This window comes from Cygnus olor, chromosome 1, assembly GCF_009769625.2.
Source record: "Cygnus olor isolate bCygOlo1 chromosome 1, bCygOlo1.pri.v2, whole genome shotgun sequence".
Lineage (NCBI taxonomy): Eukaryota > Metazoa > Chordata > Aves > Anseriformes > Anatidae > Cygnus > Cygnus olor.
In genome coordinates this window covers 74,989,984-75,015,523 of record NC_049169.1, presented here as the reverse complement: position 1 = coordinate 75,015,523, position 25,540 = coordinate 74,989,984, and the positions used below count along the sequence as shown (strand labels likewise).

At 38.4% G+C, this 25,540-nt stretch overlaps 1 protein-coding gene across 11 annotated transcripts in view; it reads right to left on the bottom strand.

The window, feature by feature from the left end:
• SCUBE1 (signal peptide, CUB domain and EGF like domain containing 1) overlaps positions 1 to 25,540 on the bottom strand; it is a 215,800-nt gene that overhangs the window by 144,060 nt on the left and 46,200 nt on the right. For all 11 annotated transcript variants that reach the window (XM_040545047.1, XM_040545042.1, XM_040545046.1 and 8 more), the window contains exon 4: positions 15,484 to 15,618. In XM_040545047.1, coding sequence (XP_040400981.1) covers positions 15,484 to 15,618 — 135 coding nt within the window. The remainder of the gene's footprint in view (positions 1 to 15,483; positions 15,619 to 25,540) is intronic.

Here is a 25,540-nt window from a genome sequence, read left to right as displayed (position 1 = left end):
TAATGTTGACATGCAAGATGGGATGCACTCAGCAGCACCACCTTATGCAATGTGGAACTCTGGTGCTGCTGTCTCTATCCAGGCATGACTTTGCTTTGAGAAAGCCACCAAATTTAAACACCAAATATTAACTGAAACCAAAAGTGGCAATCAGGACCCAACACAGATGTGACAAAGTGGGTGGTGACTGACAACACATGCCACACAAAACAGTGGTAGTGGAGGAGTGGAGATAGTCAGTTCTCATGGTCAATTTCTTACTAATGGCAAAGTATCAATATAGAAAAACAAATAATTTACCAAAATAAGAACTCATCTGCTTTCTAATATGTGCTGTGTACAAATATTTGTTTTACCAATTGAAATTTCATTACAAAGGAGAAATTTGCCAAGGAGAAGCACAGCTACTGTCCCCTGCTGCAAGCTGGAGGCACAGAACAGGCAAAGGCTTTCAGAGAAACTCCTGTCAGCCCGCGTTGAATATCTGTTGTCACTAACACTCTTATTACTTGGCAGCAAAATTCTGTTTCTAACACTGGGACATACTGTAAGGAAAATACATTCACACATTGCCACTTTTGCAGAAGAAAAGAAAGTATGGCAACAATGGCCACCACATGGACTTTTTCTTTAGGGAATTGAACTTGCATGGGAAGAAAAGGGGATGAGAATTCAGAATATCTATCAGAAGGCAATGCAGAAATAATAACTAGTGAGAAGACATTTTTGCACACAATTTCATAAACACAGAAAACAAGCTGCTGGTTGCCCTATATCGTATACAGATACTGGAAGTACAAACTGTCTGGAAAGAAGAAATAGAATGCTATACCCTGGTATGTGCCCTAATTCATTAACTGCTCTGTAGCTCCAATCCAGCAAAACACTTAAGCCCGTGAATAGTCCCAAGGACAAAGGCCTGAAAGCCTGACCATACATTAAAGTAAAATGCACTGTAAGCATAAGCCTCTCCCCTTGCTTTCAGGAAAAACAGACAAACAAACAAACAAGCAAAAAGCTACAAAACCCAGAGAACAAAACCAGTGCTGCCTCCCTTGAGTATACCAGGCAGGGAGTGGGGTCACAGCAGCCACATTCAAGGACAACAAGGAAAATATACGTACTAAATGCACATGTATTTGTATATACAAACTTTAAATACATATCCAGTGATGGTATTACAAACCCAGTTACTTATGAAAAACCTTCAGAACTTTTTACTGTTGACTCTTTTATGGGAAAACAGTTTGCCATTCTGTGGAAACAGAACGTTCTTCTTTTCTCCCTGAATTTTTCTCAGAGAAGAAATGTTAATAAAATGTCTGACATACAGTAATCCTAGCTCACACAAATCAAATTTCAGGCTCAAGCCAGCATGATGATAACTTTTGGTGGGGGCATGAGGGAGAGAGATGAGTGACTCATAGTCTGGAAAGCAACATTTCAGAGTCTAGGTCAGGACAAAAGTGAGAGGTGCTGGAGAATGATGGGTGTAGAATGGAGATGATAAATATATTGCCATTTAAAAAAAAAGTTACCTGCTATCTAGATTTCCTCAGGCATTGCCATTAAGGCATTCAAAAACAACTTTCCAATGAGCTGAAACAACCAGATCGTTTATTATCCAAGCACGCTTATTCCCAAGAGGATCATTTTAAAGCACAGTTATAATTTCTCCTTTTACTACTGTCGTTATTTATCTTCACCAAAGTAATCCTCTTGCTTCTCCACTCAAACGCTACAAGCAGCCCCAAACACAAACACAAAGGGGGCATCCACGCACACATATTTTCCTCAAACCATCAAATTTAATCCTATTCTTGTCACAAATGGTTAATTTTTTTTTTCTGGTGATCTCAGCATCAGTTTTCATGTGGAGGGACCTGAAATAGCAGCACTATGTTATTAGCCCTTGAAGACCAAATGCTATCACCAACACAATGAGTGGAACCCTAATCTACAAGCAGTACTTCAGAAATGAATGAAATGTTTATAGGGCAATAGTAGCATGAAAGTGGAAGAACCTGCTTCACTCAGAAGTCTATATGCTCTGCTGGCACATGGAGGGTGAGAAACATCCGGTGTGTACATAAATCACCCTACTGTTCTCATACCATTGTTCTCTTTCTGTGCATTGAGGCTTATTTGTCATTGCAAATAGTCGCTTTAGCACAGAAGAGAGCCTGCTGGTTTTAAGATGAAAAAAACCTCCTAAGCACCTATTTACTGCCCTGCTACAGTGCCTACCTACTTCTTACTACCATAAGTATCATTAATAGTGTTTGGGATTAGTGGACTATGTAAAATCCTTGAAAGCATATTCTTCAGTACTGAACTGCCATCACTTTACTTACCACGTATTGGTTTCTTCCTGGCACTTTTTAATCCCCTTTCTCAAAGTTCTGTGTTGGTCCTAGAGACACTTCTGTCCTCCAGATTGGTGAAATGGTTTGCTAAAGTATTCCACGGGAAGGGAAAAATTTACAATGATGGTACAGTTATTCACATTTTTATTTACCTATGCAATGCTGTAACCCAAGGAAATAATTTGCATCATCAATCTGTTGTTGGAAGATGTTCACTGTCTCCTGAGTCCAGTTTAAGTCCTACTGAAATTGCTGGGAGTTTGTGAACTTCTGAACCAGTTTAATCAGACTTGCATCTCATCTCCACTTCAGAGAGAACACTACTTTAGCCTTCACAGATTTCATGGTCTATCAAAGCCGTGTTATTTCATCCGATTTTCCATTTATACACCTAACTGGTATTCTGTTCTTTAGTAAGAATGAAAAGGTGAAAGGACAGGATGAACGAAGATGACGACACACTGGCAAAGCTGCACATGGAAATATACATGACATCTGCCAGAAGAATATCCAGTTAGCATCAATCCCTTGTTTGAATCATCTATGAAAACAAAGGTGAAGAAAAATCATTTGGAATCTATGAGGCATTTGTCAGAATTCAACAAGACCTTATAACAATAGAGTGCAGGAAGCATTGCTCTGCAAGGGTGAACATGCAAAAAGAGAAATCTTCTTGATAAGCAGCTCTATTTGATTTCTGTACTTTGACAAATAGTATCATCTAAACTTTGAAAATAGATTTTCATTTGGCCACTATTTGCAGGTTGTCAAGGTAAGCAGAAAAAAATGACTATTTTTATTCTGATATCACATTGGATTAGAAGGCAGAGGAATCTTATTTCTGCCTGTAAATAGATCATGAAAGTCCAAGGAGAGAATAAATATAGAACGGGAAACGTGATGTCATTCAACACAGCCACACTTCCGACCACAATGTTGCTTTTCAGATAGCACAAGTAGTAGAGCTTAGCACAGAATTGTCTCCATGAAGTGAGTCATAAGAAACACTAAAAGAAAACGAGGCCATTACAGGTGTTTTTTAAGGGAAACAAAGAAACAAAACAAACCATAAAATATATAACTAAGTGACATAAACTTTGAGTGCTTGGAAATATTTTTATGTTCTGCGTTTAAGCACTTGATAGCTAATAAGAAGCTAATTTGATGGACACTCAGAAGCAGCACCATTTATAGCTAGGTCTAAAAAGCCTCAGAGGTGGGTTAAAAACATATCCACAAGCTGCACAACAGGAAAATTCCTTTAGCCACTTTGTGTACCCTCTTGCATGAAACTGAGTGCAACACATAAAATACAGTGGGACTTTCCTGCTCTCACCAAGGCTGTATTTTTAAAGGATCTAACTATTGAGAATTACCACCGGTGTTCTTCGATTTTATTATTTTTTTTACTCTACGGCAGGGCTGTTGCATGGAGCATTTCAGTGAGCTCCTGACAGGTAATCCTCCAGAGTAATTCAGAGTTCATTTGGCAGATAAGTGGTCAGCTTCTGAGAAGGACAGCTCAGGAATGACAGCTACTACCTCTTCATGTGAATTCTCAGAAGATTCAACAGCGCAAGGTATTTTCAACTAATGCCAGCTGAAGACAAATGGTAACTTAGCCAAATGCCAAATAGTCATGCTCCATAGAAAGCCTTTTCAAAATAAATGTCCAGGTAAACATACTATTCAGGATTCAAAAGAGAGACACAGATTAGGCTAGGAAAGTATTGCACACCAAATCCTGGTTTAAAGCAGCTTATTACAGGCTTTTTTTTTAATGATATGTTTTTCCAGACCCCAATTAGAGCAGAGTGATTAAATGTCCATTAAGGAAGCACTTAGGACAAATTATAACTTTTCCTGGGGAGCCTAGAAGGAGTTCTAAAAGCATTTTGTCTGGGGAGATGTGGAGCAGGAACACAGAGTTTAGAGAAGAGCATACAGGGAGAAACACACAACTGTCCATAAGGGCAGGGTTAGCCAGTCTCTCCACAAGCACAGCCCAAATGCTGCTCTTTGATAGAGCTGGCCAGATTTTTTTTTGTGTGACCTTTTCCTCAAAAGCTCCCCTAACCCGGAAATATTTCACCTGTGAAAGGAAACTGGCAATTCAGAAATGCTTCTGGGAATACGCTCTTTCACCAGCCAAACCAGGCTTCATGCTTGAGCTATTTCTTGCAATAAATACTCAGTCTACCCTCTTGGTAAGATGCTTCATGGACACTCCTGTTATAATGTAATACAACATATGAAATCTAGCTGCACTGCCTGGCATATGGAGGCAGACAAGGCTGCCTAACTACCACACTGTACAGTGCCAAGGACAACACCCTTCAGGACTAAATGTTTCAGAGTTTTGATGTTTGTTTATTTTTCTATGAGGTTTATTATTATTATTATTCCAGAAAAAGCAGCTACTTCAGAGGACAGAATTTGGTTTAGTGCAAAAATACACCTCTTTCTAAAATAATGTTGACAACATTTGGTTGACCTGTTCAGGTAGCTGTATTCTACCTCACTTTTCAGAACGTACACATTCCCAGTGTAACTTTGGCTGCCTTCCCAGTACAAGGGCACAGTGCAGAGTCATCAGGCATCCGGATTTTCAGTAAGGAGTTCCTTGGCACCGTCAGAAATTGTTCAATTTACAGTGCTGACCCAGCAGAAAACAAACAGGTGAGAGAAGTTTGGGGGGGGGGGGGGGGTGAAGATGGGAGAGGATAGGATTTGCAAAGGCACTGTGCTACACTTTGATTGCCAAACATGTACATGTAACTCATCAATCACTGATTTTAAAGTGCACCAGGGATGAAAGAAGAGAATTAAATAACAGAGCAAAAGAATGGGGCTTAAGACATCTGCAACATTTTCCCAGCAGGAGCATACAGAAAAACAGACACCCAGTTTTACAAAAGGGGGTTGATGAAATCAACTTAGTATCAATAAAAAGGCACGCTCTGTCTAATGATTCCTTCACAACTTTTCTGAAAAGCTCTTGGGATTTCTGTAGGCTTCCTGTCTTTCTTCTAGGTAAATTATTTAACTTTTCTGTCTTCTATACCAATAATCTACAGCACATGGCCTAATAGTTCCTATTTCAGAGGGGATTTACAGTCCTGAGGTAGTTTTTGTAGACTCCTTCAACATCCTCTAATTAATCAGTGATTAGAAGAGCAAATAACTAGCAGTTCACTTCCAAAGCAGACAGAACAAGGAATGCACATCATAAGAACTGTTCACATCACTGCTTCCCATCTTGGTATTTCTACCATTCCAAAACAAATGTCAATTTAAATAACCATTTGTCATTACACAAAATACTGAAATGCCAACACTGATTATGTGAACTTCTGTCAAAAATTAGCATTTGAGTAAGGAGGCTCTTAGATTTAGCTTGTCTAGTACTTTGCAGTTTGATATGGATTGAAGAGAGCAGCTATTATATTTTCTTTAGCCCATGTTACCTGTAGGGAGAAAACCTGCCAACTCTGGTAAATCACCAGCATAACACAATGCTCACAGTACGGGATACTATTGGCTTACATTGCATGTTCTGTGATTTAATCAGCTATGAACACACAAAAGAACTTTTAAAGGAGGTGCTCCACACCAAAGAGGGACAAAAGTGATGTAGGTTTCACTCTCAGGTGAATGTTTTATGTTTGGTACAAAAGAAGAAAGATATTAGCAGCTTCTCAGCATAAGTCAGACAGGGCCTCTTGAAAATGCATAATCATCCTACACATTATGCATGAAAAGCAGGTAAACTGATTCATTGCATAAGCTCAATGCTCTTATCAGCGGTGAACATAGTTCAGAGAATATTGAACTCCAACAGCACATGATGCCTTGCTCCCTGTTATAGTCAATGCCTTTTTTCTGCATTTCTTGACTCCTGGGAGATGCGAGGAGCTGAACTCTTACAGGGTTATCATTCTGTTCACTTGTGCATGACTGGCAGGTTTGCTTTGCAGTCTCAACACTTGCCCCTTTCCACTGAAAATAACACAAGTCTTCCAATATATTGATGGGATTTGGGTAGTTTGACTATAATACAGTTTAAACAGGACAGGAGTTAGCTAAATAAAAAGAAAACTAAAAGAGAGAGGATACTGAAAAGAAATGGCGTTAGTGAGCCAGGGAATTCAGGAGACAGAGAAGTATAGGTTTTGTATTGTGCTAACTCTCCCACACCTTTCGTTTCTTCTTTGATCTAGTCTCCTCCACTTCATTCCCACTTGGCTATCTGTCTGTCTTCCTCCTTCTCCTGCTGTTTAGCTCATACATCCTTGTCTCACTCCCTTCTTCTTTTGTGGCTCTTCTTAAAACTATCTCATGGTGCTACCGCAGCGTTTCTGCTGTGAAAACATTCACTGTGTGTGTGACTCTGTCTTTTATCCTGTCCTCTGCCCTATGTCTACCTTGTTTACTCAGGCTGTAATTTTTCCAAGTTTGTTCAAGCTCTAGTATGATCTGGCCCCTTTCTTGACTGGTGCTCAAGTACCAAAATAAATAAATAAAAAATCAAAGTACCATCAAGAACAGTAACAACAATTCACTACCCAAAAGCTTCTAGGATGCAAACCTTAGCAAAGCATGCAACTATTAGGCTTGAAAATATACAATGTTATTAAATGCAAGCATCTTCCTTCTCATTTCCATAAACTCCTAAATTATTTCAGAATAGCTCAGAGCAACCTCAAACATAATTACATGGAAATGAATAATTAATTGAACTCATTAAATCCACAATATACATACTGTATACAGTATGGTATAAACGAACAGGAGGTATATATGAACAACTATTTAGCATTTATATCTTGAATTCCTACTGGTTTATAGCCAAAAACACATCGTGCTGTCAGCCTCTAGAGAGCTCCTGCTGGATTACATCTCTGAGATTTGGCATGAATAGCAAAAAAGAGAAACAGTGCCCACACTACGGTCTGTGGGTGATTTCTCCACATAGTGAAAAAGCAGTAAGAGAGATACTGAGAGGTCCATAGTCACTACAGTAGGTATGAAAGATGCTGAGCATCTCTACACAGCATTCAGAATGAGACAGGAATTCATCATTGTATCCCTAATGGCATGAGAGAGACATATCATGAGAAATTCAAAGTATTGGCGTACTTAAAACAGAGTCCACTTGTTGTGCACGTTTGTGAATGCAAGTTTTTTCCAGTACATTCTGGCTTAATATTCTTCCCAGATCTTTCTCACCTGATGTTTCAGTCAACTGGATGCTAGAGGCCTTTAAAAAACATGCCAGCTCTTTTATTTAGTATAATCCTGCTATATCCTGAGCAGACAGTATGAACAGAATATTGGTTCTCTTCCAATGCTATTGAATGATTGAGTGTGAAAGCCCCCTTTGCATATTTTCTCTTTAATTTTTTTCTCTTTTTAATGTACTGTTTCCAGTGTGTTTTCCCATTTGTGCGTATAGCTTTCCTGTCTTGTCAGCACTGCCAGTCAGTCAGGAGCTGAGGTACAGACTGTTTACCATACTTGCTGTCACACAGGTGTGGAGAGATTTTTGATCTGACTTACAAATTCCCTGCTCCTCCTGGCAAGCTAGCTGCCTGTCATGCTGCTGCAGGGTGTTTCTAACAGCTGCTCTTTCCAATACACACTTTTTCACATCTCCAGCTTATTTCTTACACAATTCTTTTCTCCCTTTAGTTTCATCCCCTCCAAACGAAAAGACATTGGCAATGAAGCCATGCAGAAGCAACTACCACACCATTAAACTATTTCAGATTCTGGTTCATTGAGAAGTTATCTACATGTCCTAGTTGAACATGACTGCCTAAATGATAAACTGTGCTGTTTTTATTACTGTTCAAGCACTATGTGCAACTTACACATGACTTGTTGGTTACGTATCAGTTAAGGTTTTCTAGAGCATTGGGGCTTTTTTTTTTTTTTTTAAACATATGTCTGTTTGATCATGGACACTTAAATTTGGAACCTACTACAGGATAGCTTCTGCACAACACTAAGAATTCAGCCACAGATTTTGACAATATCTGGCAATCTGCTATTGCTCGTGAGAGTTGGGAGATGTTTTCCTTTGAGTTTTAACAAACTCAATCCATTGTATATGGCTAATGAGTTAGTTTACTAGCATACTCAATCTCAGCTGAAGCAAAGCAGCACAGGGTAATGATTATTGAACAAAATCTGGTTTTCTTTCTGAATCAAACCTAATCCAAAGTCCCAGAAAATTATAAAGTGCAGTATTTTTCTTTTAGAAGGAAAGTGAGCTATAAAACTAAGGTAGAGTATGTAGAGACTTCATCATTTTGTAGAGTACAAGTATGAAATGGGTCTCAGTTCGTGCTTAGGAACCCAACAGGGGCCTGCAATAAACCATACTTGGCTCTACTTAACTCTGCAGCTTGGGATATACTGAAACACTACCACAATTTCATATCCTATACCGTTTCCTCATGTATTTGTTTCCATCTGGACTGCTTTGAGGAACAGGCTGCTTTAGCGGAGTGAATCTGTCCTGCAGTTCAGACACAGTTACAAGGACTTCAGACAATACAGTATTGCTTACACCTCATGTTTCTTACCTATAAAAGGAAGATTGCAGCCTCAGGTTTCAGATACATTTAAAACTTTTATAAAGCAAGAGTGGCATGCCTTTGCTTCCAGTTCTATGATATCCTAAGCAGTCACCATTTAAGATGACATTTATTGAAGACCTTAAATGTGAAAGGCTAAAGAAAAAAAAAAAAAAACTTCTAACAATTTTGATATTTTACTAAAAAAACCTGCTGTTGCACATTTATTTGGGTAAACTACATTTTCACATCTAATCCTAAGCTTTCACCTAATATTGTTTTTAATGATTTTATAATTATTGCTTACCCTTACAGCTGAACTTAAGACAGTTTTCACTTAAATCAGTTTTATACCAGTGTAACTTTACTAGTACTAATCGTGACAAATCACAGGTGCATGATAGGTGTAAGATCAGGCCTAAGAGAGATTATTTTCAATTTATATCAGATGTTGTCACCTGTTGTAACTTGGCTGGAAAGAAAATGAAAAGTCCTTCCATCCTAGAGCAGTGGAGAAAGCAAAGGTGAGGCGTCCTTCACACTGACTGCTGGAGCAAATAAAAATTCCTGAAACCGAAGTACAGCAATTTCTGTGGATTATAGACACTTTTAAAAGCTTACACATTTCTAACAGGGAACAATGAGATTTAAAATGCTTTGTTAAGCCTTTTTTTCCTGGATGCATTCTGTATCCTACATTCTGTGAAAGATGATTGATCAAAATGCAACATATGAATGTATAAATGAATTAGGTTCTATTACGCTTCGGTCATACTGAGTGCAGTTTTAGCAAAAAGCATCCAGAATCTCTGTATGTTTGTCCAGATAAAACTTTTGCTGTGTGAAATGTTTTCTTATTATGTTATCTAAAAGCACATGAACTGATTTCCTTAAAATATATTTAACATATTCCTCTACTTTCCAATCATATTAGGATTCCAATTTAAAAAGACAAATAGGATGATGTTCCAGTGAATGGGATGCCTGTACTCAGGGTAGCTATGGCAAGTATATTGGAAGTAATGGAGTAATTTAACTGGTTACATCACCATGAAAGGGCTTTCATAGTTGAGATGAGAAACCCCGTGCTTCATGAAGTCTGGAATGGTGCTGGCAATACTTAATTATTTAAAGTCACCCTTCCACATTAATCTAAACATGAATAGATTATTGTGCTTCTGTAGAAAAAGCACCTTTGTCCTCTAAAGTGTGTTGCAGAAATTCTGAGTCACAATAACCTTCTTGCCCTGAGTCCCACAAGGCATCAGCACCAGTGATGGGAATAAAGTCCAGAAACCCAGCCTGTAGACTTCTCCTGCACTGGCTGGGGATTGTGCTTCCTCCCAGGGAGTCCTAACACATTACTCCACTGCTATGAAATCCCACTGAACTACGAAAATAGGTAAGGAATAACAATAAGTCATGGAAAGCAGGAAAGAAAAAAAAAATGAACAAAAGTGGTTTTTTTAGTCCTCAGAACAAGAAGGAACTGGGTAGTTTGATGCCAGGTTACAGGACTCCTATGCTGCTACTGCAAAATTTTCAAGGGTTTAAACATTTTTAAAACATTTTAAACATTTAAACATTAAGTTTACAAGGTACTATGTATCAGCACAAGCATGGTAAGTCATTTCATAAGAATACTTAGCCCATTACAAACGTAAGACAGTTTGACTTTGCATGTTTTTCTTTCCTCTGAGACTAGATTTTTGTACTTGTGCAAAAAGAGATGCAGTTTCTGAGACTTGGTTTGTAGCACAGTAATTTGCTGGATTGTGGTAGCTTGACTTTATACATCAAAATCCCTAACTGCTAAGAATATAAGTCTAATAGGATAAGTAATTCTTTAATTTATTTATTTTTTTAAACAGGCTTGAAAAATTACTGTGACAACCACATTAAAACAAACAAACAAAACCTTTTCTGCCATTTGACCAGACCATCACAATCTCCATACTTCTACGGTCTGGTACTACTCCACCTCTTCTTGTCTCCACTTAAAATTACCACTCCTAATTGCACCTGACTTTTTAGCTGTGCTAGGTCTGGCTGGGATGGAGTTAACTTTCCCTACAGCCGCCCTTACAGTGCTGTGCTCTGCACTTGTAGCTAGATCAGCACTGGTATCATACCGGTGTTTTGTCTGTTGCTGCACAATACTGGCACTGCATCAGGACTCCCTCCAAGCCCCCAAGAGCCGGCAGGCTGGGGGTGGGCAAGTCATGGGGAGGGGACATCACCAGGGCAGCTGACCTAAACTCACCAAAGGGATATCCCATGCCATATGGTGTCACACTCAGCAATAAAATGTGGGAAAGAGGAAGGAGGGGGGGGCTCTTGTTGTGGAAATATCTGTCCTCCCAGACAACGGCTACGCGTATTGAGGCCCTGCTTCCCAGGATGTGGCCGAACATCACTCATTGATGGGAATTAGAGAGTAACTGCTTTTCTCTCTCTGTGCTTCCATGCGGCTTTTCCTTTTTTTTTTTTTTCCTCTTCTTTTCTTTCTTTTTTCTTTTTTTTTTTTTTTTCCTTCCCCCCCCCCCTTTTCCCTTTAATTAAATCATCCTTATCTCAAATCTTGAGCTCTTTGTGTTGTACTTTCTCCCCCTTGCTCTTTGAGGAGGGAGAGTGAGAGAGCGGCCGTGGTAGAACTTGTCTGCCCACCTGAGTAAAACCACCACACTAGCTGTATAAAAATACTGGCAGTGAACAATTAGCATATATAAGACCATTAATATAACTATGTTCATTCAAGGCATGAAATTTTAAACGGCAAAAGTCTTCCTGGCCACTGAACTCATGAAGCATCTGGCTTGTGAGCAAACACCTGTTGTGCTTTAGGTGACTTGCTCTCTCTAGGTGGGACAGTAATAGCTTTCTTTACTGCTTCGGCTGAGATTTCTGGCTGGAGAGGCACTTTATCACCAGTGCTCCTGAACACAACACCTTTAATAGTTGGAATACAAATGGGACATACTGTACCCTTCATCTTGCACAGTCTCAACTTCAGGGGCATTACAGGCATGTAGCTAAACTCTGTCTATTTTGGTGCTTTTAGGTCCAGTTCAGATTTTTAACTAACTTTGATATTACTAGGAGCTTAAGGATGTGCTAAACTGGGGCTTTTAGCTTATCAGCATATTAACGAAAAACATGCTGTAACCCCCTCACCTGACTCAGTCACAACCACAGTGTATGATTCTAATCTCCGCATTTATTAAACATGTTCCCTCTGGAGCTGGAGATGATACAGTAACAGCTGTTTTATTCTGGTTTCTTTTCAAGTCACAAGGAAACACAAATGCGTCTCGAGTGTAATTTACAGCTTTCACACTGACTTTTGTAATTAAGATAAACAAGTTCCCCATATCTTTCACAATCCGCACTCCCTCCCATTCTCTCTCTCTCTCCCTCTGTTGTTGTGATCATTAATGTGAGTAAACTAGGCAAAGGGAAATTAAGTTTTATGCAAAAATAAATGAGGTAAGTTGTACTGGGCATAGTCTCCTCCCAAAAGATGCAGAGATTAAACATAAGAAATCAGCAGGCCTATAACAAAGATGGTGAAATAGAGCAAATACTGGGAAACCAGGGTATGCCCTGGCTTTAATGTCAGCCTGGTCTCTGGTTGGTACAAAATTTATATTTCTCTGTAGATCATTAATCCTTCTTGTCCACGGGAAATAATGAGAACACTTCTAGATTGCAAGCAATGTGCCATTTGGGACACAAGGATGATATTAAAACCCCCTACCATGATGGTATAACACACCCGGCAAACCACTGAGACAAGCACAGCACATTTCTCACACTGCAGCTAACAGTCATAAAGAGGACGCGTCATATCACAAGATACTTCTCCCTTGGCTGGTTAGTGCAAAAAGGGACACATTTCTTCCTCTGTTCAACGCCTGAGAAAATATCCACTGCCACTTCTCAAATCTGAAGCTACCATAACACCTGAATGTGCTGATGAGCTCAAAGCACCAGCCTTGCTGAAGGCTGAGGAAGGCAAGCTTCCCCACAGCGAGGGCATTGCTTAGGCTCGGTACAGCCCCTTCCTCTCTGAACTCATCCTGACTCCAATAGCATCCTAAGCACCCTGCAGTACTTCTCCCTGGGCATTTGAAAACAGGAGAGAAAAAGTGGTAGCTAGCAAACTGAATGACGAACCTTGTGGTTGATTTAGATTAGCTGAGTCCTTGAAGAGACAAGGGGTTTGTGTGACTGCATATGCATTTTTCAGAGACAGAAAAGTAATCCCACTGCAATTAATGGATCTTATCATGCTCAAAGTCAACAAGCTTGCAGAGTGTTTTGGTGATTCAGCACCTCTGTGTTTGGATTGCAGTGCTAGATATGTGTTATGCCTTTGTCCATTTCAGCCTTGTTTGCCAACATAGGTATAGACATAATCTAGCACTAGGCACAATTCTCGCTGAACGGATTGGTGGAAGTATTTTGGTATTTTTGCATTCCCACAGTTTCTGTAGAGGCATTTACAAGTGAGACAGATGAAAGCAAGTAAACACAGATATTAAAAAAAAAAGCCATTTACTTTCTCACCACACAATGTTTACTATTTGCAGTTCAGTCACCTCTGACAACTGAAATAGATCATTCCAACTCATTTCCTTCCTCCAGCATACCCACCCAATGTATTTGTGTGGGGGATCATGACACTGCAATTTAATGTTTGTTTTTACTGCAAATAGACACTTTATTTTTCAAAGCTCACAAAACATCTATTTGTAAAATACTTTGCAATCACTATCAGTCTATTTGGTGGTGTTTTTTTTTCCAATTCTCTAAATAATGTGATGATATTGCTTCAAGATATGTGAAGATATTGCTTCAAATTAAATGTCCATGTTTTATTTGACATTTTCCTTGTAAATAAGTTAACGAATATATTATTTATTTATGTTTATTTATGTTTATTTATTAAGTTTATTTATTACGTTTATTTATTAAGTGCATGCAGCAGTCAACATTCAAGTCCACTCCCCCAGTCCTTTCTACAAACTAGAAATCTTCTTTGCCATAAAAATTCACCTATTTTCCTCAATAAATCTATTCCTTACAAAAAACTTTTGCCTTTAGAGTCTCATTTTTTAAATTTATTTCATTAGTTTCTACCTCAGACAACTAAATTCTCTTTTATTACAACAGGGAATTTTTATAATGTGCAGATTGAAATAATGATTGTATCACAGCGCTCTGCAAGTGGTTTTCATTAAGCCTCCAGCTACTACTCCTTGCCCTGTTGGATATCTTTGTGTCAGTGTTACTTTATGCTGGACAGAAATGTGAACAATTTATGTTGAAAAGGATAAATAAAAACCTGTTAGATAACAACCTTTAAAATACACTGGCTGATGGGGCTTAATTGCATGTCCTTGTCATAATCAAAATACTTCAATTGCTTAAAACTTAACAGTCATGCTAAAAAGTGGACCTGTGAATATATTCTGGAGTTTCACATTTCTAAAAATCAAAATTCCTACTTGTCATTACAATTTTGTGTAAGCAGGCACACAGTGCCAGAAATACATTTACATTTTTGAAATGCTAGACTACAAAGATTTGTTTTTTTTGTAAACAGGATGACTAAATTCATACTCTAAGTTCAAGTAGGATTTTCTGGTTAATTTTAGTGACTTAAAATAACTCAGAACCATTTGTGTGGCTTGCTGAAATTTACAGCATACTTATATTGTTGATCACCAGACTCATCTTGCTACTTTGTCATTCTGTATTGCCTAAGGTAAATGAGTTTGCTAGCATATATTCCCTTTGCTGCCAGGGTCACCAGAAGTCTGAACGAACACATAAAGAGTCCACTTAATTGCAAAGATTTATAGCTATGCTGTTTTCTTTTCTCCCTTTCCACTCAAACTTGTCTTCCATGTCTGACAAGGGAGAGCTGCTTATTCTAGTCAAAATCAGCAGCAGACAAGGACCATAGTTCTGCAGGGATTCCTTATTTCTGCTGCTAATGCACAGGCAACAGAGAAGCAGTTTTCTAATCCACCCCAGACACAGTACAGAACCAAAGAAAAATGATGTGTCAGTATAGTATCAGCCATCATGTCTACAATGAAGCAATACGTTACACGACTGGCAAAAATAAACAAATAAAATTAAAAAAAAAACAAAAAACACAACAACATAACTTCCAGAAGCAACAAGCTGTTCATTTTAAGCTGTTCATTTTGATTTAAGGTATCACCCTCTCTGAGGTAAAAGACAGGCAAACTATTATGCAATAAACAGATGAGAAGTTTTTGAGTCTTTAAAGTCAGAAGCAGAAAGTTGCCATTTGAAATTCTCTTCTCTGCCTGTCCCAAGAGCCTGCTGTCTGACCCATGTATAGTTTCTACTTCATACGGAAGCCTTATCCTTTGCTTTATTTATGGCTGAGCTACAAGTTTGCGTAGCAGAGGAATTGACCAATTCCAACCAACCAGTGAAATGATTTTTCGTAACCCTCTCAAAGCACTTTCTGCTTGAACTGATTTCTAGACACTTACCAATGGAGCGATGAATACAGGTGTGCTGGTTATCACTCAGAAAAAAGCCTTCTTTGCACTGACATTCGTAGCTGCCCATAGTATTTACACATATCTGCTGGCACCCTCCATTGTTATCCTGACACTCATTGACATCTAGGAGAGAAGGAAAAAGAAATGCAAGGTAATATAAAGATTCAGAACACACATATGGAAGAGCAGGGAATCCATAAAAAGGCATACTGCAAATTAAGCTAATCAAAACTACCCGGACTCCATCACGGTTAATCTAAATTAATCCATCTAATTCTTTTTCCTGCATCCCAGGTTTATAGTTAAAATAACAATAAATAAATAAATAAAAACAGCTCAGAGGAGTCCAGCAAAGTCTCCATGCATTTTGAGCTGCAAATTGATTTCCAGTCTGCAATAAATGTTCTAAACGTTAATGTTCTAGAAAGGCTGTGACCCCATCTGCCAAGTGCGATGTTGCACTCTGTCATTCCCACTCTGCTTGGAAAGACATACTTCAGGCCTACAGAATTTTTAGCAGGGGTAGCAGGCAAACACAAAGGGCATTACTACGTAAAAAGAGGCTTTATAGAGTTCTGGTCTTGAACAGAACAGCATGTTTCAATTACTGGAGTCATAACTCCCTACTTTGTCAGTTTGTTTAGTGTTGGTTAATGAAAAGAAGGCTTCTTAAATCTAAATGTTCCATGTCTCTATTGTCATTTTAATAGGCAAATATATAAAACCCCAAAGGCAGCATTAGCTACTGACTGTTTTGAGGGTTGCTGCCTACCCCACCTTCCCCCAGTCACCTCCCTTTGGCATAAAAAGTTTTTACGCTGTTGCATTTGACAGAAACATGCATTTCAGCATTGGGAAAACACTGCCTCTAAAAGATGTCTGACCCATATTCAACCTTGCAACCCTCCTGTTTGCTCATAAAAGGTGTATCATATCCATTTTCTGTTTTCTGTTTGGATAAAAGCAACTTGCCACCTGAGAAATCCATGTTTTGCTTTTTTTTTTTTTTTTTATAGACACGCTGCCACCAGTTAGTATTCCACCATATGTGCCAACATGTTAGCAAACAATTTGGTGTTATGTTTTGTTTTCATTTTATTTTTGGAAAGGGAAAAAAAACACCAAAGCTAAAACAAACAAACAAACAACAAAAACAAACAAACAAAAAACAAAAAAACAGATTAACAACATTGAAAACCTCAGAAGAGCTAGCACAGCTCCTTCAGAAATTAATTCCTGCAGGACCGGCCACAATACACTAAAGTAAAACCAAGCTGCTTTTGCCAGTACTCTTCCAGGCAAGGCCAGGAAGCTCAGAAAAGCTGGAGAAACTTAGCTGATAACTAATGCAGGAACTTAACCTAGCAGCTTGCTCAACTAAGCCTGCTATTGCTGTTTGTGCTGCTCACACTTCATGTAGATGACAGAAACTCAAGCGCTTTTTCACAGAGAAAGAAAGCTCTAGGGTAATTACAGCAATACCCACGGAAACCAGGCTGTCTACTCCTGTCTTGAACTGCAATGCAAGTACATAGACAGTCCTTTTCCTTTATTTTATTTTGTTTCATTTTATTTAAGCACTACTGCCTCACATTTCCTGTGTCAACATCCTCCCTGCCCACAGTTCTTAGCCTTTTCCAGATCCAAACCTATTTCATAACCCCATCAGAGCAGTTTGGGAGAGCCTAAGAAAAGGAAAAGTGAAGACTTTCCTTGCTTACTGCAGTATGAGAAGGAAAGACAAATAGGACAACTCTGTGAGAACCTTCATCTGTAAATCAGCAGGCCTTGCTGCCCTATTAGTGCCAACTCAAACTCGTTCCTTTGAAACAGCATACTGCAATCTAGGCTCACCTCTCTAGAAGATTAGTTGAACACTTCCTGAAGGAAAAAGTCTCAGTTGGTAACTGTACAAACCCTAAAATTTTGCTACAAAGCATGCGGCCTTCCAAGCATTCTGTTTATAGTATCACAAAGCAAGTTGAACAATTGCCTTCCAGCTCTGATGAGTAACCTGAAACAAATGCAATGATTTTATAAACATTATTGTCTGCTCTTGATAGTAAAGGCTGGTGATTTACCACTTCTGTAAGGAGACAGCTCAATTTACCACCAACCCTCAAATCCTTACGCTGGAATAAAAGTTACAATGCTTTATGAGGAATTTCTTCCAATTGTTCTCACTTACTTGCCTCGAAATGATCTTAAGGTGCATTTATGAAGAGGAGCAGTTGAAGAAAGGGGACAGCTGGGATCTAGGACTACCATATGTGTATCTCCATAACACATGCCTTCCAATAAATGTTGGCCTGGTGGTGCAGGATTAGCACTGTCTCTTCTTAGGCTTCAATCCTACATTAGGATTAGGGTTTTTGGAGCACTCTGTATTACTCCAGTCTTAAAAGACAGTATTGCATAATATCCACCATACCAAGCAATCTATTGGCCATGGCTGCCTACAAAATATCTGTTGAATTATTTACTCGACAAACTTTCTTTCCAATAGTATCACTTTGCGGTCAGTTCATTACTAACCCCGTTTAGAGAATGGTGTAAAAAAGTCTTCTGAAGTTAGGAAAGACAACTCCATTGACTCCAATGCACTCAAGTTTTGGTAGGTTTGGCAGAAAAAATCCTTCAAAAAAAAAAAAAAAAAAAAAATTTTAATTTCTTCAGGACTTAGAAATGAAAGAGCTGCCAAAGATGCTTTTTCTTTTTTTCATTGTTTGTGCAACTCCAGTTCAATGCAGCTCAAGTTGCCCAGCTGAACATGTAAACACTGGTAATGCAGCAAATGTGAGATTGCATTTTGGACCAGATTTTCTAGAGATTAAGTTCCACATAAACACTAAAATAAGTCAGTTTTTCAATAAAGCTCCTCCGGCTCCGGTTTTGGAGGCTCTACATATCAAACTGGGCTGTTGACTGTTGTGAAAAACTGAGGGTGGATCCTCAGCAGCTTTTACTGTCACTTTGTATGACAATTTACACCTGCTGGAGACCTGCACCCCAAGGCCTAACACTAATACAGGAAAAAAAAGCCACTTCTGATGATGCAAAATCCTTTCTCTTGAACATCTGCTTTAAGACCCGCTAAAACCCATTTTTAAGTCTTTTAAAATGAGCACAAATACAAAGCTCACTTTCTTTATTTCTCCTTATAAAAAGTGTGGTTTTAAGAGCAGGTATGTCTTCTTTGGCTACCTTTTGCACAAAATTCACTAACACTGGTCATCTTATTGAGGACCAGGGTTACCTCCTTGTGGACAGCAGCCCCAAGGCGATGGGTGCAGGTCTCTCTCTTCCCTAGAACTGATATATGGAAACTCAAATCCACTTCCTAGGCTCTTTATCTGACAAAAGCTCTTAACTACTCCTTACTAACATACCTAAATAGATAAAATGACTATCAGCACAACGGCTAGAATCACTTATACAGGGGTTAGACCAGTGTGAGAAACCTGTTTTTCCAAGGAGATTGGGACCCGAACTTCGAATTGGCTAGCCATCATCAAGGAATAAGGGAAAATCCATCTTAGGGAGGTGCTGGGAAATAAGTATCTTCCAAATAAGAGGGAAAGATAATGGATGCACCTATACATACATACATAGAGAGATACATCTATATATTAGAAGCATGATGCAAATTAATGCATACCTGAATTTGCATAAGACCTCTAGCTTTTTGGCCCACTGCCTTCACATAATCAAACTTGTGTTCTGTATCTTGGTAATATGAGATCCTCTAAGAGAGCAGTAGTGTGGAACAGTATAAAAGAGTAGGAGACATTACAGATGATAAAGATGGATGTTTTATTTATTACATAAACAAATGATTTCAGTTTCTCATTTAATTTATCTGATGAACTTTTCAAACAAGCTCCACTGGTATTTCACCTTGATCTGGCTCATAACTTCCTTCAGTATCTGCCCTAAAGAAGCTATTCTGACCATGTGTCCTGTTTGGATACGAGGGAGAAAGGTTTGCCAAGGGTGCCTGAAACCAAAACCACAAGCAGGAAGACACGAAAATGGAAATGGTATACAGAGTCAAATGACAAGAACAGTATGTTCACTGTCCAATTCCTCCCATGATCTTCTCTTCCTTCCTTCTGGCGTTTTTCTGTCACGTGAGCATTCATGTAAGCACTCAAGCCCCTCAGAAATCTGAGTCATCCTTGAAGTCTCCAAAGCATTTAGGAGTGACAGAACAATTCACTTACCATTGCATTAACATTCTTTGGAGTCTTCTGAAAACAGGACTTTGACTCATGATCCAGGGAACCAATCCTGTACATTTTACTCTAAGCTATTCTTTGAAACTTACTGAAGATTTTTCTAAGCAGCCTATTTTACCCATTGTGGAACACTGTGACATAGAGATGAACTCTGACAGCATTACTGCAGACTTTTCTCAGAAGTTAGCAACTAAACACCACTAAGGATATACTGTATATGTAAAAGAAATTATCATCAATGTCAAGCTCAGAAAATACAAATATGCAATTTTGGAATTTAAAAAATCATTCTGAATATTTCTAACCAAAAAAAAGGGTGAAAATCTCAAAAATCACATTCCTGCATTCACCATTGTAATAGTTGTTATAATACAAAAAGAACATCTAGCCCAGCATCCTATCTTTCACATTGCCTTGTAGTGGATACTCAGGAAAGACTATACAGATGGAACAGAATCATTACTGACATGCCCTCCTGCTTCCTGTGATCATGTACCTATTAGCCTTCCCAAACCACTAACCATGCCATTGCCACTGGTGGACCTTTCCTGTATTAATTTTTCCAATCTCTTCTGAACCCAACATGATGGTGCAATTTAATTGAGTTAAAGACTTATTTTTGTTTCAAACATGTTGTTTCATAATCTGAATGAATGTCCCCTAATGCCATTATTGTAATATACAGTTAATATTCATTCCCTACTTGCCTTTTTCATATGTTTCTTGATCTTACCGATCCCCCTCAGCCTTGTATGGTCTACCTCGTCTATTTCAAACTACAAAGCACAGCTATACACAAATATTATTACAGAGATCATTCAAATGACTTCAGTACATCGTGTTTAAAACAAGTGCCCATTTCTAGAAATTAATGTTAATGACAGCAACATTTGGCAAGTATTCTTCTCACTTCTCTATTCCATTCCCCTCAAGCACCATGATTCTCTATTGGAGTGGGTGTCTTGGAAGATCTGATTTCAAGATAGCTGTGGAAGCCCAAAGAGTAAATCTGCTATGCAGGACCTGAGCAAGTGGTATCAGGTGAGATGCTACAGGCAGGTGTTCCTGCTGGAATGGTCACACAAGTAGTGACATGTCAAGGTAGGAAAGCTAATACATGGCATCAGCTGAGGGGGCTACGAGAACAGGGATCATTAATTGAAATAATTGCTAAACCATCTTTCTTACACCAACTTTATATGAGAACACAAAGGGAAATATTAGAAGAAAGAGGCCACTACCTACATACACAACATTTGTGTCTCCAGGAGATTTGACATCAGACTTCAACAAGAATTTAAAAGCATGGCTCAAATTTTCTACCGTTTGCACATAGCGCTAGAATTCTGCTTTTTGTTCCCTTCCTTCAGAAAGAAATGGAAAAATGTGGTGAAGGAAAAAAGAATACCAAGCCCTTGAATCCAGAACTTCACTATTGTGGCTTCAGAAATCTTCAAGGAAGCTTTCGCTGAGAAGAAGTCCACTGTTTTTTCCAAAAAAAATAAAATCCTTTTTTTTTTTCCAAAAAAAGTTTACCAGAGTTGAAATAAAAAAAAAAAAAGTAAGAAAAAAACACCTTTCCCTGATAAATAAAGGACATTTTACAGAAAAGAGAAACATGAGTACGTAATCACAAGGACACTTTTGATGATGAATACACAAACCATTCTAAAATGATCAATGAATATTGTAAAACACAAGGTTTCCCTAGAACCACTCTTTTCTTATGTGCAATGGTACAACACCAAACACATGCTCATGACCTGTCCTGGAGAACCCCACCTCTTAATGGGCTACAATCACCTACCACCCGAACACCCACAGAGTAGGTTTCTTATTTGTGTGCAGTTAACAGATGCACAGAACTTGAAAAGAAATGCTCAAAATCTTTTTCCTGCAGCTGCTTTGTGAAACATGGTGGTATTCCTTAAACTTCACACTACACACATGCTCTAAGTATGGCTGTAACAAATGCCTCTTATGGGCAATGAACCTAAGGAATTTTTTCATGTTGCTCCAACAGTTTTTGTAATAATCTACTTAATCTATTGAAACTACCACTTAAGAAAACCATAAACACAGACAAATCTGCATCTGAGGTGGAAACAGTGGTTCAGTTTTCCTGCAATACACTCGATCTGCTGCAACAGTATTTGGTTTAAGGCATTTTGCTCTTAAATTTGAACCCTCACAATCAATGAGATTATAAAGACCCATGATTTTCTACGCGCATCTCAGTAAAATAGACTTCTTTGCTATCTGTAGCATAGGAAATACTAATTTAATGTAAGACCTCATCTCTGTTGTGCATGATGCCTGCCCATTTGCTGAGCAGAAGGAAACAGCTCCATGGACATTGTGCCAATGTTGCACTGAGTTCAAGTCTCTTGACGTCATTTGCTTGTTCCATTCTTGAACAACTGGGCACCACTGCCTGTCCTTTTAAGACACCAAAGCTATTTTCACAACTTTTAGCATTTCCAAAATAAATAAATAAAGAAAGCTCCTTAATGTGACATCTTACTTGGCGCTTCTATCTTTTCATTCGGTACTCATGCCTGAATTTTAGACAGACACATAGACAGGGCAGCCACTTCACAACAGTGCCTAAACACAACAAAGTTCCCTATCAATTATTTTTAAATAAGTTTTCCATTTTTTGACATAGGGTTTTAAAATAATTTTGTATGAATTTGATCCTGCTTTTTTGCATCTGCGGTGTCACTGTCTAGGGAAAGCCAGCAGCCTCCAGTTTGACATTAATGGGAGGCTTGGAGAGCCACAGCTCCATTAGCAATAAGCTTGCAGTTCTCACTGATGTTCAATTGAATGTAGGCCACTCAGAGTTGCAATGCTGGATTAACAATCCTCTATAAACTAGGAGAGAAGTTAATGACATATGCAAACAAACAGCAGTCCTGATGAATTGAAGGAAAAGCTTGGTACAACTTAAGTAAATTATCCATTCTATCATATTGTCCCTTAGCTTGTCTTGCCTCTGGGCTTTCTCTGGAGCCTCATTAACTGCTACACACTCAGCTGAAGTAGTACTCTAAATCTTTCTTCCAGGTTAACTACTGCTTATACCTACTTTCTTTTACATCTATGTAGAGACACTGCCAGGACCAGAAAAATCTGGTCTGGATTAACTCAAAAGTACTTTTTTTTTTTTTTTTTGGTTTGTTTTGCTTATTTTCTCTCACACACACAAAAATGAAACATATTTTCCTTTGGGTCAAACAAAGCGTGTAACTTTACATGGAAAATGAAACTATTTTCATTTCAAGTTGGTAACATCCTCATGGTCTATATCATAAGAAGCATTTTCTTCCTGTGCGCTGGTAATAAAAGCTGAGGAAATGGCTACATTAATGAATTGTTCAGAAGCCCGAGGTGACTTCTCTGTTCTCTCTCAGTAACCCAGGGGACTCTCCAGAATCAGATGAGGATTTTACCCTAAGCACTGCAGCATCCAGGAGGCTACAAAGTCATTCTCACTATCTCTATAAATTATGTTTCAAGTCCACAAAAAGTGGAAGATGATTAACAGGAGAGTCTGAAGCACAACCTTCATTACACTGAAGAGGAAACTGTATCAGGAGCTGAGAAACTTGCTTAGTCACTTATCTACTTGTTAAGCTTTCGGGGAACATGAAAATTCTGAAAATGTTCTGAAAGCACTGAAATTGCTCCTGTAGATCACATCAAATATTTCTGAAAGGATCTCCATTGTGAAAAGAGTTTCATAAATGCAACCTGAATTTCTGAATAGTTTCAGCAGTTGCATTTTCAGTGAATGAATGCATAATTTGGCACAAAATATTTAGGCAAATTTTCATTTATACCACATATGAAACTGTTTCAGCATTTCCACTCTCCTACATGAGTAACACAAAAGCAGTACTTAGAAACAGTATTTTGTCTGATTTCTCTTGACAAAAATACCTGAAAGATATTCAAGATCTTACAGTAAACATTCATTTCTTTTTTATATGTAGTGGAAATACTAGCTTACCACTCAACATATCCAGTACAAGCCAGATTGATTAATTGTTTTCTTTTGACGACGTGGCTTTAAGAAAACAACCTTAGAAAACAGTTGGACACCTGAACAACAGCTGAGCAGGAGCCACCCATTAGTAGATGTAAGCTGCAGCAAGTTGTATTAGTGCTATGCAACTCAACAAATTAACACAGTAAGCCATATGAATTTTTCACACAGAGGTCACCATTGCCTTGATCATTAAGAGTCTTGGGAATCATCAGTGAAACCCAACAGTAGTCAAAAAAAAAAAACACCTGACTTCACGAGCATTATAACTATGGAAAGAAGTAATGAATTTAGTAAGTTTGGAGCTGGTTTGATAGTGTAAAGCCAAGACAAACAAACAAAATCCCCAAATATATCAAAACCAAAGAATCTCCTCATCTCCACCTTCCCCCTAAAATTCACTAGGGCTGTATATTATTTTCATCAGAGCACCAGTAGCAACAGTGCACTTTCCCCCCCAACCCCTTAAATCAAAGTACTTAAGGGTCACAGCCTTCTGTGTCCAACATATGAAGTTAATGTATATGTTCACATGGATAAGTAAAACATTCACAGCTACATCACATAGCTTAAATACACATATGAGAGAATAAAACTTGTGTTTCATGCACAAGCTAATAATTAAATGACAGGAATTTCCATGGACAATTCATTCCACTAAAAGGCCTCCTACCTTTTACTCCCAGATATCTGATGTTGGTTGTACAGGATCTTGAGTCAGAGGGAAAACTATTTACAAGTTAAGGGAAATGGATTGACTGTCCACTGACAAATTCTGCAACTTTACTCCTTGAAGTCCCATTCAGATATGTAGCCTGTGTGAAATTACAAAGTGGATGCTTGTTGGAACTTCTTTATTGGCAGCTCTGTACACTCACCAATTTCCTAGAGCTCTTCTTTGAGTTCTGATTTCAAATTCAAACACTCAAAGCAAAACTCAGTTCATACCCAAGATATTCTCACACAAGAATGAGTTTTCATGTTCTTTCAATGTGCAGTCACAAACAGATTTGGCCTATGGTCCTTTCCATAAGTCAGAGCCTAACTCAAACTGGACTTATAGTTAAGAGGAGTTCTTCCAGTTATTTTGTCCAAGTTTCTTAGACTTCTCCGAGATGTTTATACAGTGAATTTCAGAGGGTTTTGTAAGCACTGAACAGCTGATGGCATATAGTGAGTCTCAGGCCTGTTCAAGAAAATGCTGTACTTGCACAGGCAGTGGACATCGTTACTCATATCTAGTTGGTGCCAAAAAGTTCTGATGCACTGGGACCAGGGTGCTTATTCTTATATAATCAAACCCTAAACAATTTCTAATTCGCATGGCACTCTGGCTTCCTGTCCTGTAAATGCAACTCTAAGCCTGTTACTATAAATCACCAGTGGGATACAGAACCCATTCTTTGCTGTCATATTAATATATATATTTCTTTATTGCTTCTCTGACTAATTTCAGAAGCAGTTTCTTAGTTATGACTGCAAAAAAAAAAAAAAAAAGACAACTAAATAAATGAAGTTCCTCAGCTGCTTCAAAGGAAATCATTCAAGCTCCACACTTAAGTCTAAATATATCAATGCATATACTCACAATTTTAAGTACAAAAACTATTTTTCAGAAGATAATGCTGAAATATTGTTCCTCTTTATTTGCTAATACATATCTGAAAAACAGAATTCTGGTACTTTAATATAACAGTCTGAGTTATCAGTAGTGGAAAACTTCTCAGCCTGTACTGGCCACAATATAAATACACTA